At 44.1% G+C, this 12834-nt stretch overlaps 2 protein-coding genes across 2 annotated transcripts; both read right to left on the bottom strand.

The window, feature by feature from the left end:
- Positions 1-2524, bottom strand: LOC120659291 (plastid division protein PDV2). Its single transcript, XM_039937369.1, has 2 exons — positions 2213-2524; positions 1-907 (listed from the first exon to the last, which is right to left on the bottom strand). Exons 1-2 carry the CDS (start codon positions 2441-2443, stop codon positions 245-247), a joined length of 894 nt encoding a protein of 297 aa, XP_039793303.1. The 5' UTR covers positions 2444-2524; the 3' UTR covers positions 1-244.
- A 599-nt stretch (positions 2525-3123) lies between these two features.
- On the bottom strand, positions 3124-8405 carry LOC120659292. The gene is made up of 12 exons (XM_039937370.1): positions 8316-8405; positions 8081-8213; positions 7915-7984; positions 7700-7789; positions 7315-7431; positions 6741-7202; positions 6062-6468; positions 4918-5017; positions 4738-4797; positions 4529-4615; positions 4256-4396; positions 3124-3720 (listed from the first exon to the last, which is right to left on the bottom strand). The coding sequence occupies exons 2-12, from the start codon at positions 8167-8169 to the stop codon at positions 3403-3405; spliced, it is 1941 nt and encodes a 646-aa protein (XP_039793304.1). The 5' UTR covers positions 8170-8213; positions 8316-8405; the 3' UTR covers positions 3124-3402.
- Between the last annotated feature and the right edge of the window lie 4429 nt (positions 8406-12834).

Genomic DNA, 12834 nt, shown 5'->3' on the forward strand with positions numbered 1-12834 from the left:
GCACATGGAAATGACATCACAAATGCACTTATCTATGAACAACAAAGGGGCGATTCCAACATGAGCATGACATGGTACATACCTTCAGCATCTTGATGACCACAATGTTCAGCACCAAACCCGAAAAGAAAAAGAAAAAACTGATCCACGTCACCGCATTTTACAAAAAGCAAGTCACACACACAATTCCTACAGACCGCCTCTCGGGGGCGAGCTACATCCTAATATTCACATTCACCCGGTTTCAGCCCAGACCGTAGCTTGCATCCGGGGATGCCAGGTCGGTGCCGAAGGGGACCTCCACTCTCTCCTTCACGACGCAGTGGGCCTTGCCGTCCTCGAGCACCATCACTTTACCTGGAGGGCAGCGACGAGTGCCCTGCTCTTCTTTGCCCGTCGCCGTCGCCGCTTTACCAAACAGCCCCGCGATGTCCAGCTTGATGCTGTTAGTCCCGATCACCCGCTCGTAGCCAGCAGCCTTCATGATGGACACGGCGCCGGACACCATTACCGCCGTTTTAGCCATCCACCCGATGAAGGACCCGATCCCCCCTAGCAGACCGCGGTTCGGTGTGCCGGCGTTTCTGTTCTCTGTCCCGTTTGTTCTTGTATCGTCTTGAGTTGCTCTGTCAGAGTCCAATCCGTTATGCAAGCGCTTGGGCTTTGAGACGTAGCTCAGAGGGTACAGGTCGTCGAGCACGAAGGAATTGGTGACATGGTTTGAGTAAGGAGGCAGGATGAGGCTATCATCATGCTCAATTTTCTCGCCAGCAAAAGCAGCAGCCTCGTGGATTACCTCACAGTCCCGCCCCTTGTATTCTTTGAGCTTGCTAAGCAGGGATCTCCGACTGCGGTCAATCTGGCTGAGTATGGTTTCCCGTTCATATCTTTGCTGGTGCTGGAGGTCCTGGCAATTGCATTTAAGATGTTAAGATGGTTGTAACAATCTATCAGCACTAACAGTTCAGCCTAACAGAGCAGCAGAGAGCATGTTGTCCACTCTTCTGGGAACAGGCAACAAAATAACTATTGAGCTGTCAAGTATAACCCAATCAGGTTGTAACTTACTGACATGAGGTACTCAAAAGAAACTCTCTTGGTTAGATAGGCAGAGGCAGCATAGTGAGTCATATTAGATTTGACCAAAGGCGGCATTTAAGGTGTTAAGGTTGTAATAGATGCTAATTTATAAACAGTCTCTCAACATTAACAGTTCAATGTGATAGGAGAGTAGAGAGCATATTGTCAACTCTTTTAGTAACAGGCAACAACATAATTATCTTACTGTCAATCATAGCCCACACAGCCAGTAACTTACTGGCGTGGGGTGCCCAAAAGAAAGACTCGCTTGGTGAGATAAGCAGCACTGTTATTAAAAAAGGCATTGCATTGAAACAATTGATCAACAGTAATTGATGCTAGTAATTAGCCCAACAGTAAACTTGCTCTAAATTTCAAATACAATTGACCAACAAGTGATGCTAGTAATTAGCCCAACAATAAACTTGCTCTAAAAAACAATTGATCAACAAGTGATGCTAGTAATTAAAGCATGCGTTACATTTCTATTCCATTTCTATATATTACCGAAATGTGTTTTGTATTTGTGAAAGAGAACAACTCAAGGGATGATCCAAGTAGCAAGGCTTGAGAGAAAAAACACATGCTGAATCTCAGAGTTTTAAGTACAACCAGGAATTGACATATTTTGATGACTACATGGCAACTTGTAGCAGCAGCACCCCTCTCTAGGTGAATTCATCACCAAAAGCTACAAGGGCACTAAGCCACTGACCCACTGTGACAGCAGAAACAAGTTGAACCTATGTTCGTCGCCAGCTTATCCTGTGTTGAGCAGCCCTTTCTACGGTTCTACCTATGTTTGCACTAACATATCCCCTGTTAACAGGCAGGCAGCATCCTGAGGCGACAGGCAGTACGCGATTTCTAATCTGATTATCCCTCCACAAGCCAACAATGGGGACTAAATCGGACCCAGTCACAGAGCAGGACCAAGCAATCAAAATGTAAGAAGAGATATGATAAATCCTAGTAAATCATCAACGAGGAACGCAGGAGTCACCAAAACCATGATTAAAAACGATTCGCTTGAGAACAGCTAACAGGGATCTACCGAAACCGAATCACTCAGGAGTTACCATATAAGCCATCAATCGCAGTACAAAATGGAGTGGTTGGTTAATCGACAGACCTGCAGGGCGGCGAGCTGCCGCTCGAGCGACTCGAGCGCGTCGCTGATGCCGACCAGGCTCTCTACCTCCTCCTCCTGCTCCTCCTCATCCTCGCCTTCCTCACCATCCCCCACCGCGCCCAGCCGCTTCACTGGCTCCTCCGGCCGGCCAGCCGCGGCGGCGCAGGCGGATATCCTAGAGCGGAGGTCCGAGGCGCGGGCGAGGACGAGGCCAATTTCCTCCCCCTCCATGTCCGCCGATGCCGACACAGGGACTGACAAAACCCTAGCAAAACCGCAGCTGGAAGCAGCGGCTGGCCAGTGGTGATGTGCTGTGGCCTGGGGTGGTCAGCTCCGCGCCTGCGCCGAGGCCAAGGTGGGCCCCGCGCAATCCCAGCCGTCAGATCCGTAGCGCCGCCCCGTCCCGTGTTTTTCTGGGCTTCTTTAGCTTTGGGCCTGTGAACTCGCAAAGCTGGGCCAGAGGCAACAGAATTCATCATGCATGTATGGGCGGCGGCCCATAAAGATCTTGAGGTCTCTTATTTTCTCTCTTTTTCCTTCTTATTAACTGACCAGCAAAGTCTACGATTTAGGCAAACAGACCTTCAAATGCGAAAATAGACTTGTTTGTTTAGCGCTTGTTTGACCATTTTATAGTACAATACTCTTACAAGACCTATAAATTGCAAGATTATAAATAATTTTTTAAAGACAAATCTATACATAGTAGTTATATACATAATAGGACTCTTTATGTTTGTATAAACTACTAGGTCTTTTGAAAGTAATCGATAGGCAAGTTTTCAAAAATTGTTTCGGCGATATTTTCTTGCAAACCAACTTCATAGGAAACAAAAAAAAAAATGCTTCCATGTGTATTCTAAAATTGCGCATGACTTCCTTAAAATCATGGATGCAAACAATAGGAAACATGAACTCAAAGCATCATAGTTTGCCCCTGCAAATTTTCATCTCTTTTTTTTTCATTTTTGTGTTGCTATCTACAAATTCCCTTTACAGCGCGCAGATCACACACACTGCGCAGCTTTTCCCTCTGTCACACACACAAGAGAATACCCATTTCCTACAAAATCATGGATGCAAACAATCATGCCAGAATCAAATCTATGAACACATCACCACCACCTAATGATCGATGCAGTTAGCGAGCGGCGGCGGCAGCTAGCAACGCCGGCGAGACTTGAGAGACATCAGCTGAGGTGCGGGAAGGCGAGGTCCCTGGCGAGCAGGTACCGGAAGCTCTGGCGGTGGGGCACCCACTCGACGACCTTGGCGGCGGACCTGCCGCCCCGGCAGCGCTGCACCGCCGTCCGCAGGCTCTCCGGGAGGCTCCGCTGCACGGCGTCGACGAGGCGCTCCGGCGAGAGCTTGGCGTCGCGGGCGTAGGCCTCCACCAGCTTGGGCAGCAGCACCCGGTGCTCCTTCCACACCCCCACCGTCGCCCGGATGTACTCCTCCCTCGCCGCCTCCAGCTGCTGCGACAGCCGCTTCGGGAAATACACCCGGACCTGCATTGCATGGACAGGCACAGGAAGAACAGCAGCACGGCTCAGCAAAAGAACATCCGTAAGAGTGGCAAGAAGCAATGATGTCTCGATCGAGTACTTTGATGAACATTCTTGCATGCTGCTACTACTGTGGATGCATACTCGACTACAGTCTACAGGCCCATACCAAGGAAACAAAAGCAGATACTTGTCAAGCTCCTTTTTATCATTGTGTTTGTGTTCATCCATTGCAAGAAGGTTTCAGTTCACTTCTCCATGCAGCTTTACCACTTTCAGAAACATCTCTAGGCAGGCTACCTTTTCTTTCTTTAAGAAAAATGGCATACACTCCATCCAGTAGGTGATTGCTATTGCTACCACCATAGCATGCTGAATTATGTTTGAGAGTTCCCAGGAATCACACACTGTCTAGTACTGATTACTGAACTACTAATCCGTGGTTTCGTGGCTTTGTGTTCGATTTTGTCAGCCGAAAGCAGGCAGGCAGGCAGGCAGGCAAGCAGGTTCAGAGAGAGAGAAGGGGGCGTGTTCTCACCGCGGGATCGGAGTGGCTCCCCGAGCAAAGCGCAAAGCGCAAAAGGGGCTCCGACTGATGAACGGCAAAGGCTTGCCACTCGCCGCTCCCCGCTTTGCTCCCCCGGCTTTTGATCCTTGGGTGCAGCAAAGTCCGCAGCCACTGCGCGCATCAAAAGGACCAAACGGGTTCAGATGATGTCCAAACAACATGCATTCTCATCGTGTTTTCAGGAACATTTCGCGTTGTGCTCATCGCTGCATGTTCTTTGACCCAATGATGATGAACACTTACATGTCCGGGGCAGTGTGTGCTGCAACCGAGAACCAGGCCCTGGATGACCGCCGCGTTGATGGTGCGCCCGGCGATCTTGCATTCAGCCTGCAGGGGAACACTCTGTCAGTCGCTGCTCAGTTCTTAAGGTCAGGAATTGCATTGTTTGTCTTCTTCGAGACGGTATCGGCGATCGATGGAGAGTGACTGGCAGTGAGGTTGTGCTTTACCTTGACAAGCAGTGATGTCTTCTTCAGATGGTTCTGTGGGACGCCGTACTTGAGGTAGGCCTGTGGGGGAGTTTGTGCCATGGATGATCATTAGCATTCAGAGATGGCATGAGTAGACAGAACAGTAAATTACTATCAGTACTGAATGCCGATGGTTCAGAGTAATGTGATGAACATTACATGCATCAGCAATGCGTTGTGTATGTTGATCCAGAAAGCGAGCTTCTCCTCGTTCGTCATCCGCCGCAGATCAACAGTCTCCAACCGATAAAGAAGCAACCTGAAACTCCAAATGTGCAATCTATTATCATAATATTTGACCAACAAACGGAGCTTCCACGTTCGCTCTCAAAGACTAGAAATTCTCACGTTAATCGGAGAAAAATAAAAATTACCCATCACTGCCATTATAATAAAAATTAGCCTAAAATACCCTTGCTCTAAAGGCTTAAAAATTCACACGTTAATCAGAGAAAAATAATAAAATAAAAATTACCCACCACTGCCATTATAATAAAAATTAGCCTAAAATACTCTTGTGCCTAACTAAAAATCACCCACCAATGTCATTATGAAAAATTAAATATAAAATACCATTTAGCCTAATTAAAAATCACCCACCAATACCATTATGAAAAATTAAATATAAAATACTATTTAGCTATGTATCAGTTATAAACATATACTCTATTATCTTATTATTTGGCCAACAAACAGAGCCTTCACGTTCGCTCTCAAGGACTAGAAATTCCCACATTAATCGGAAAAAATAGGAAAAATAAAAATTACCCAGCCATTATAATAATAATTAGCCTAAAATACCCTTGTGCCAATTAAAAATCACCCACCAATGCTATTATGAAAAATTAAATATAAAATATCATTTAGCCTAATTAAAAATCACCCACCAATGCCATTATGAAAAAATTAAATATAAAATATTATTTAGCTATGTATCAGTTACAAACATATACTACTAATAAAAACTAAAGCTAACAGCAATCTATCAAAATAAAATGAAAATAAAAATAGCATAATATTATTAGAACTCAACAAATCAAACTGTTATTATAGGTAGATCATATTTGAATTATTTTAACCAACAATAAGACATGATTTACGATAATGAACAGGATGATGTATGGTAAAAATAGTATAATCTTTAAGTAAGATACAATGACATGCAAATTTTTGAATTTTCAATACTAGCCGCGCAAATGTGCGTGCTATACGCTTAGTTAAACAGATGTTACATGACTGAACTGAAGAACTGAACCTATTTAATCCTTTTTTTTTAGGTTCTAAAACTGTAAGAAGAACTCACTTGTAGGTTTGGAGCAGATCTTCAGCTTCTCTGAGCCTCTGCCGGTCACGGGAGATCGACGGGACCTCGACCATGGAGTTGTACGGTCCACTGAACTCCTTGAGGCCCTCGACACGGAAGGGGTTGATCAGCCGGGAGTCGAGCGTCGCTTCCCTGCTGCAACTGGGGCTCCACATGTCCCCGAGGTACTGTGGAGACACCACACTCGCTGAGGAGAGCGAGGAGGAAGGCGACGACGACGGCCGGTGGTGAACCAGAGGAGGATCGGCGAGCTTGCAGAACACCCCTGCCATGCACCTGACCATCTCCTCGGAAAGGTTGTTGGGAGTTTCAGGGATGTGGTCAGCCACGTTAGTACCCAGGTAGTCAGCCAAGCTTACCACTCCTGATGTTGCAGTCTCCCCTTCCTGTTCATCAACACAACCAGAACAAATGAACTCAGAATTGATTTCAAATCCAGTTGCCAAAAAAAAGAATTTGTTTGAAATTTAACAGAATCAACCTAATTTTGGCAAATGTGAGTTCTTCATCTTATTAAACATTGCAGATGTTAAATTATACTATAGTAGCATTTTCTAACAAGTAGAGCATGTTATGGAATTTTACAGTAACAGAAAACTGAACAAATTTCAGCATTCCTTGAAGTAAAAAAAAACAATCTTTGTGATTGAACAATCACCTCCAAGAAGGAGAAAGGTTGAGAGTGACACGATCGAAGAGCCCTCGCGAGACTGTCCTCTGTGGGTGATATCCTGGACGAACACACTCCCCGGAACGACAGCGCAGACTGGCTGCGGAGGCCATGATCGAAGTCTGTAGTCCTCCTCGGGCACGTCGACGGCGAAGAATCATCCGCCGCGCCATTCCTCCCCTTTCTGAGTGGAGGGCAGCTGTAATGGAGCATCGGATCATCTCCTTTCCTGATAGGAGCCTTCGCCTTCGGCGTCTCATCCAGCTGCGCAGACCTTGAGCTCACTGACAGCTTCGGCGCCTCCCGGTGAGCATCTGAAGACTGCAATGTGGGTGCTTGCTGTTGCTGCTGCTGCTCAAATGCTTTCCTGTAGAGTGTTAGCAGGTACTGCTCCAAGTGCTTGATCTCCAGCTCCAATGTCGCAACCTCCCTTATCAGCTGAGTTGCCGGCTGATTTGAAGAAAAAAAAAAACAGAGAAAGAACGAAAACGTCAGTTTGAGCTCGTGAACATGGCATTCCTGACTCCTGAGTTGGGACAGAGTAAACAGAACAGTAGAACACCTTTAGCATCGGGCTCTCATTTTGGAGAGTGACAGGAGCAGGATCAGGCCCCAGCGCTTTCTCCAGTGCGCCGCGCACCACCTGCTGATCCTTGAGGTGCATCTCCAGTTGCAGAATCTGCATGTGCGCATCATGTCAGACCGAGAAACAAAACATTGAACAACTATGTTATCTACAATCCTTGTAGTATATTGTGGATTTGTGGCACAATTTATCTTTTTGGATATTTTTCCCCAAAAAAGTTCTTCTGCGAGTTCAGCACTGGACAAGAAAAAAAGAGTACAGGAAAGAACAGCTCGTTGGTTCCTACTCTGTTTCAGAACCGTGAGTTCAAGCATAGAACAAAAAGACCAATGAAGAACAGTTGCAGATTTCAGGTCCTTGCCTCTTTCTTCAGGGAGTTCTGCGCCTCGCTCCTTGGCTGAATTCCCTTCTTGGCTTCACATTTCTGGTGAGAGTTTGAATTTTTACCTTGCTGGAAAAAACACGAGAAAACCACCGGAATTTCTCATATTTCAGTAAGCAGAAAAAGAAATCAAAGATACAGGAGAGATTAGCACAAAGAAAATTAAGTTTTTTTCTCGAAAATTAAGAACTTACCAGCTTAGTTTTATTGGGTGATTTCTGTGAAGACCGGAGAGCACCCTTTGCATCTTTGTCCTCCAAGTCACTGCCATTACGCAACCAACAGAAGAAATTCCTCATGAATATTTCAGAAAGACGATGAAACGGAAGAAATCTGCAGAACCATGCTTGTGCATCAAACCTCTTGGATCGCTTGAGCCTTGCTGAAGGATTGGAGGGCTTCGCTGCTCTTGGGAAGGGCGCGTGCGCTTTCTTCTCCAGTGCCGCCATGTCCGTTCTTCAGAATTCAGACACCGTGTGAAACCAATCAAGAACTGAGAAGACATGGAAGAACCAAACTAATCAAGAACTGAGACCGAGAAACTACGGTTAACTGCAATGGTGCTAATTGCAGGGTACAAAACAAAAGAACTCACACAATTTTGCTGGACCTGGGCACCTGGCTCACAACTGGCTCAAGCAGAGGAGAGAGAGGCAATGAGAGGGAGGAAGGGGGGTGGGGGGGGGGGGGGGGGGGGGAGGGAGAGAAAGAAGAGGGGAGGGAGCTCCCAATGATGCAAGCAGAGAGCAGAATGGTGCCTTCAGAAGGCAGAAGCCACACTAGACTCCAACAAGCCTTGCACTGTGTATATTAATCCATCAGCAGCCAAATGTGGTATCTACCACCACCAACTACTCCCAGGTCAAAGACCTAACTCGATGGACATTTTGCAAGAGGAAAAGCCCCTTTAGCTTCACCTCCAACTGCAGAAACCCCCAATGAATCTCACACACAACAGCAACCCTCGTAGTGTCTACCTGCGTGTGCCTACCTGCAAAAAGGCATTGACCATGACACCTCGCAAAAAAAAAAAGAATTTGCAAAAGGCAGAGCCTTTTGCCTTGTTTTTATCCTTGTTGTGAGCAGTAGATTTTGCCGTATTAACTGCTACCACTGCACCTTTTGGGCCAAGGTCAGAGAAATTTATTCCTGCCTGGCTCTAGTTCTTGAATCTTGCTTGAGGATTCACGGCACAGCTATGGAATCGAAAACTAGGGAAAGGTTGCGACTTTCTAAACCTGCTTTGGTTATTGCTGTGTCGGTTTTTCCTCTCTCACTTCACTGACCTTGATAGAATAATAGTTTCAGGTACTGTGGTCTGAGACAGGTGAGAAAGTTATAGCAATTGATAAATGCAAAATCACTGTCTGCTGCTAATACAGCCAAGGTTTCCTGCCAAATGCCAACGTAAACTCTCTCTACCCTGCCAAACTGTCTGCAAGATTTTGCCCCCTTTCTTGCTGGCAGCAAACTTTCTGCAAGACTTCAAGTTTTCAACCATAGAATAGTACGCATCACTGTATGGACACATCAAATACAAGCCAGAAATATTAGTTAAAGTGGAATATTCAAATCATGTCGGCGCTTATCCTGGTAATACTGGTAAGCAGCAGTTGATCTGCTAGGTTTCCAGATGTGACAGCATGAGCTCATTCAAAATACCTGTAGTACAGGAGCACTTGGTCTCTCTCAGATGGGGATCTTCGTGACACTGATGGGCAGGTGAACAATATGAATGCAAGAGATATGCTAGTACTGCATCATTTACAACAACTCACAATGATAAGATATTTGACTGGGCAGTAGCATACCCCTGGAAATTTCTTAAATCAGCTCAATAATATTCTTAAGGAGTTTTATTAGGAAAATATCCATATGATGTTTTCAAATTGTACTCATAAGCACACTGCAATATTTTTCCTTTTAAAAAGTTTCCACACTCTCTTTTAGTGTCGGGGAGTTTTAATATCACCCAGATTAAAGCAAAAAAGTATGCACTAGCATATGATCAGTATATCACTGGCCACTCTCCTTTTTTTTTTCCTTTTGAAAGCATATTTGTACCCCCAAACATCCTACTCCAACAGCAGCTTATTAGTGGCATAAAGCCTCCATCACGAACAGTGAACAAAATAAATAAATAAATAATAAATAAAGGGATTCCAAACATGATATGAATAATGAATTTGGTGGGCCCCACATACACAAGGGATGAATCAGCCATTAGAGACAACACGCTGTTTTGTCCGAAGAATGTTTAAACCTTCTTGAGGCATACAAACCTAAAAGAATGGAAGGGAGTGGCCTCAGAAGTGGAGAAAGTGGGGATAAAAGGGGGCTGTGACTCTGCCCCAAGGAAAACAAACCTTGCTCTGTTTGGGTGCTTCCTCTTGTTTTGGGCAGAAAACCACTAGCATGTCTCTCTACTCTCCCTAGTGCCTTCTCAAAAGGAAGCCCCAACGCAACCAAGTGTCACTTGTCCTCTGCCCTAAGGGAGCTTCTTGTTTGTCACAGGAATAATCCTTGTTCTGGGAGGGTGCCTCTGCATGTCTCATTTGGTATGTAAGGCGTGGGGCTCTTTGCATTTGAAGCATGGGCATGGAAAAAGGTGAGGAGGCCACAGAGAAGAACACAACAAAAAATTTAAGTGCTAGGTCGGTCTAGATGAATCTTGTTCTGCTCTAATTGGTGGTTACTTGCTTGGACTAAGCCTGGCCTGATCAGGATTAGGTTTAACCATCAAGTCAAAGATATGAGTCTAAACTAATCATCTCAATCTAATTGCATGTAACCCATGCATGTCCATCACAAATCAAAATTCTCACATGACCTGAATTGTTTCATAGTCCTTGTTGATTCTATTCTATGTATCATCTCTTTTTTTTCAAAGGAAAATTACATGGTGCGCACACTCCATTATTTTCCCGAATTGAAAAAATGAAAAAAAAAAACTAAGATAAACCGGGTAGGACCAGTTGGACAGAATGAGCCCAAGAGCTCCAGTTAGCATTCACGTTGCCGGTTACGTCTTCGGCATCGCAGTGTCGTCCTTTAATTGCTCTAATGATCATAAGATGACGCGAAATCTAATATTTAATCTGTCCAACATCAACAACCACAGCAAGATAACAAGATTGACAGACAGCAAGACAGCCGGACATGCTCGCAGTCTGATGAGGCTTGGGAATCTGGGCGATTTATAAAATCTCGAACGCTGCAAATCTCACATGGATCTTCTCAGATCTGAGCTATGTATGTTTATCTCACAAGAAATTAAAGGAGATTTACTACGAGTCGACTTGTTAAATTTCTTGGTCAGATGATCTTTGATTGGTTATTTTTCTTTTCAGGAAACTGACTGATGTAAAATACTGACTTGATTTCAGTGACTAACATAAGAACAATCTATCTGACATACATCTTGCCTAAACTTTGAGGTAGTTTTGTTATTCTGAACAAGAGTGAAAGACTAACTCCCACGCAGTAACATTTAATGCTGAAGAACTGACGTGTTACTTAACTCGTTCACTATCCTATCTAAAAATGTGCCAAAGTCCAAGTGTGCAATGTTTAGTCACTCCAAGGTCTCGTCCTAGGTTATTACGCCGTTCTCTTCTTGTTTATTGCAAGGTCAAAGGACAGGAGAATCCAATGTCTTCTCCCAAAGTCCACAGTGATTCCATCTAAGCAAGTTAGTAGAGCTAGTAACCTATGGCAGCACTTCTTTTGAATCCTTTTTGAACCAAGTTATTATTTAATCCTCAACCGACAAATGAAAAAGAGATGCCTTTTGCCCACTTTGCAGTGGCAGTTCAGCATTTGTTACGGATGAGTTCAATAACAAGAGGGAAAAAAAATCCACTAATGGGATATCCCTTTACTTATTAAAAGGTTGAACATATAATACTTGCAAATTAGTCCTAAAAATACTTTGTTCTACCTATATAACAAAGTACCAGGTCACTATTATGTATTATTTTCTTAAAACTGCTTGAGCAAGGCCGGACTTGCAAAGTAGTCCTAAGACTATTTATTTGGGTGTGATTATAGTACATTTAATTTCATGAGCCAACTAGTTCACCTTACAAATAAAATTAAACCTTACAAATAAGGAGGATTAGGCAGAAGCCTGCAGGCTTGAAGGAGCGCCATGAAAGCATCTCGACTGCAAACACAAAGGAGGTAAACATACAAAACATATTTCACCGGGACTCGTGCCACAGCGTGCATGCATGCACGTAAAAAGTACAAAAGGTCAATGATACGTGCGCCCTAACTTTTTTTTCTTCTTCTTTTTGGGTGCATACACACACACACAGAGCTACATCAAAGAGCTCGAAGGTAACAAAAATCAAAACGAAAAGGACATGGAACAAAAGCCAAACAAAAGGGGATCACCAAGCTGCAAAAGGGCGGCAAACAAAAGGGCATCAGCTTATTAGCACGCACAGCAGGAAAGAAAAAACTGTGAAAAAGGTGAAAAGGAGAAGCAATGCGAGGAAAAGAGGCCGGGTTTTGCAATCATCTTTTCACCAAAAGATGAGACACATATATATACACTACAATTTTAATAGAAGATATATCAGGTTGGAGTTGGATGCAGCATTATTATTCGTCGGTCAGTGCACAATTTGGCTGTAAATGTGCATGAGTTAATTAACTAAGCAAGATAGAATGGACTGCAAACTCACTTGAAATTGCGTAGGTGTTAAGAAATGAATACAAGATTGTCATGTTTTAGCAACCATCCATATATGTTTGCTGGAAAAGCTTCAACTCTTTGGTGTGTAGTGTTTGGACTTTATTTGGCGTTAATTAGATAATGTGGCATATTCATTAGTCGGTGCAGAATTTAGCAGGAAATGTTTCTCATATGTAAATAAGCAGGATAGAGTCATAGATTACTACAATCATATTTAAAATTGTACATAGGAGTTTAAATAAATGCATGCAAGCTTGCCTCCTTTAATTTAGCCATGTTCGTCTGAATAAACTTGGTGGTTGCTGCATCAAGCTTGTATCGATCCATGCTCAACCATCTATGTCTCAACCTCTGAAAATTTCAATACTGCATATTGGATGGTAGGCAAAAGCCACCTGCACCGATTTCGTGA

Source organism: Panicum virgatum, chromosome 2N (genome assembly GCF_016808335.1).
Source record: "Panicum virgatum strain AP13 chromosome 2N, P.virgatum_v5, whole genome shotgun sequence".
In the NCBI taxonomy this organism is placed as follows: Eukaryota; Viridiplantae; Streptophyta; class Magnoliopsida; order Poales; family Poaceae; genus Panicum; species Panicum virgatum.

Bases quoted from the DNA above. Each gene is read 5' to 3' on its own strand.
- LOC120659291 (XM_039937369.1), bottom strand. From the start codon at position 2,443: ATGGAGGGGGAGGAAATTGGCCTCGTCCTCGCCCGCGCCTCGGACCTC. The intron at 908-2,212 runs GTCTGTCGATTA...TGCAATTGCCAG, and splicing joins GGCAGCTCGCCGCCCTGCAG to GACCTCCAGCACCAGCAAAG.
- LOC120659292 (XM_039937370.1), bottom strand. From the start codon at position 8,169: ATGGCGGCACTGGAGAAGAAAGCGCACGCGCCCTTCCCAAGAGCAGCG. The intron at 7,985-8,080 runs GTTTGATGCACA...GCGTAATGGCAG, and splicing joins AGGCTCAAGCGATCCAAGAG to TGACTTGGAGGACAAAGATG. The intron at 4,798-4,917 runs GTAATGTTCATC...ACTCCCCCACAG, and splicing joins ACAACGCATTGCTGATGCAT to GCCTACCTCAAGTACGGCGT.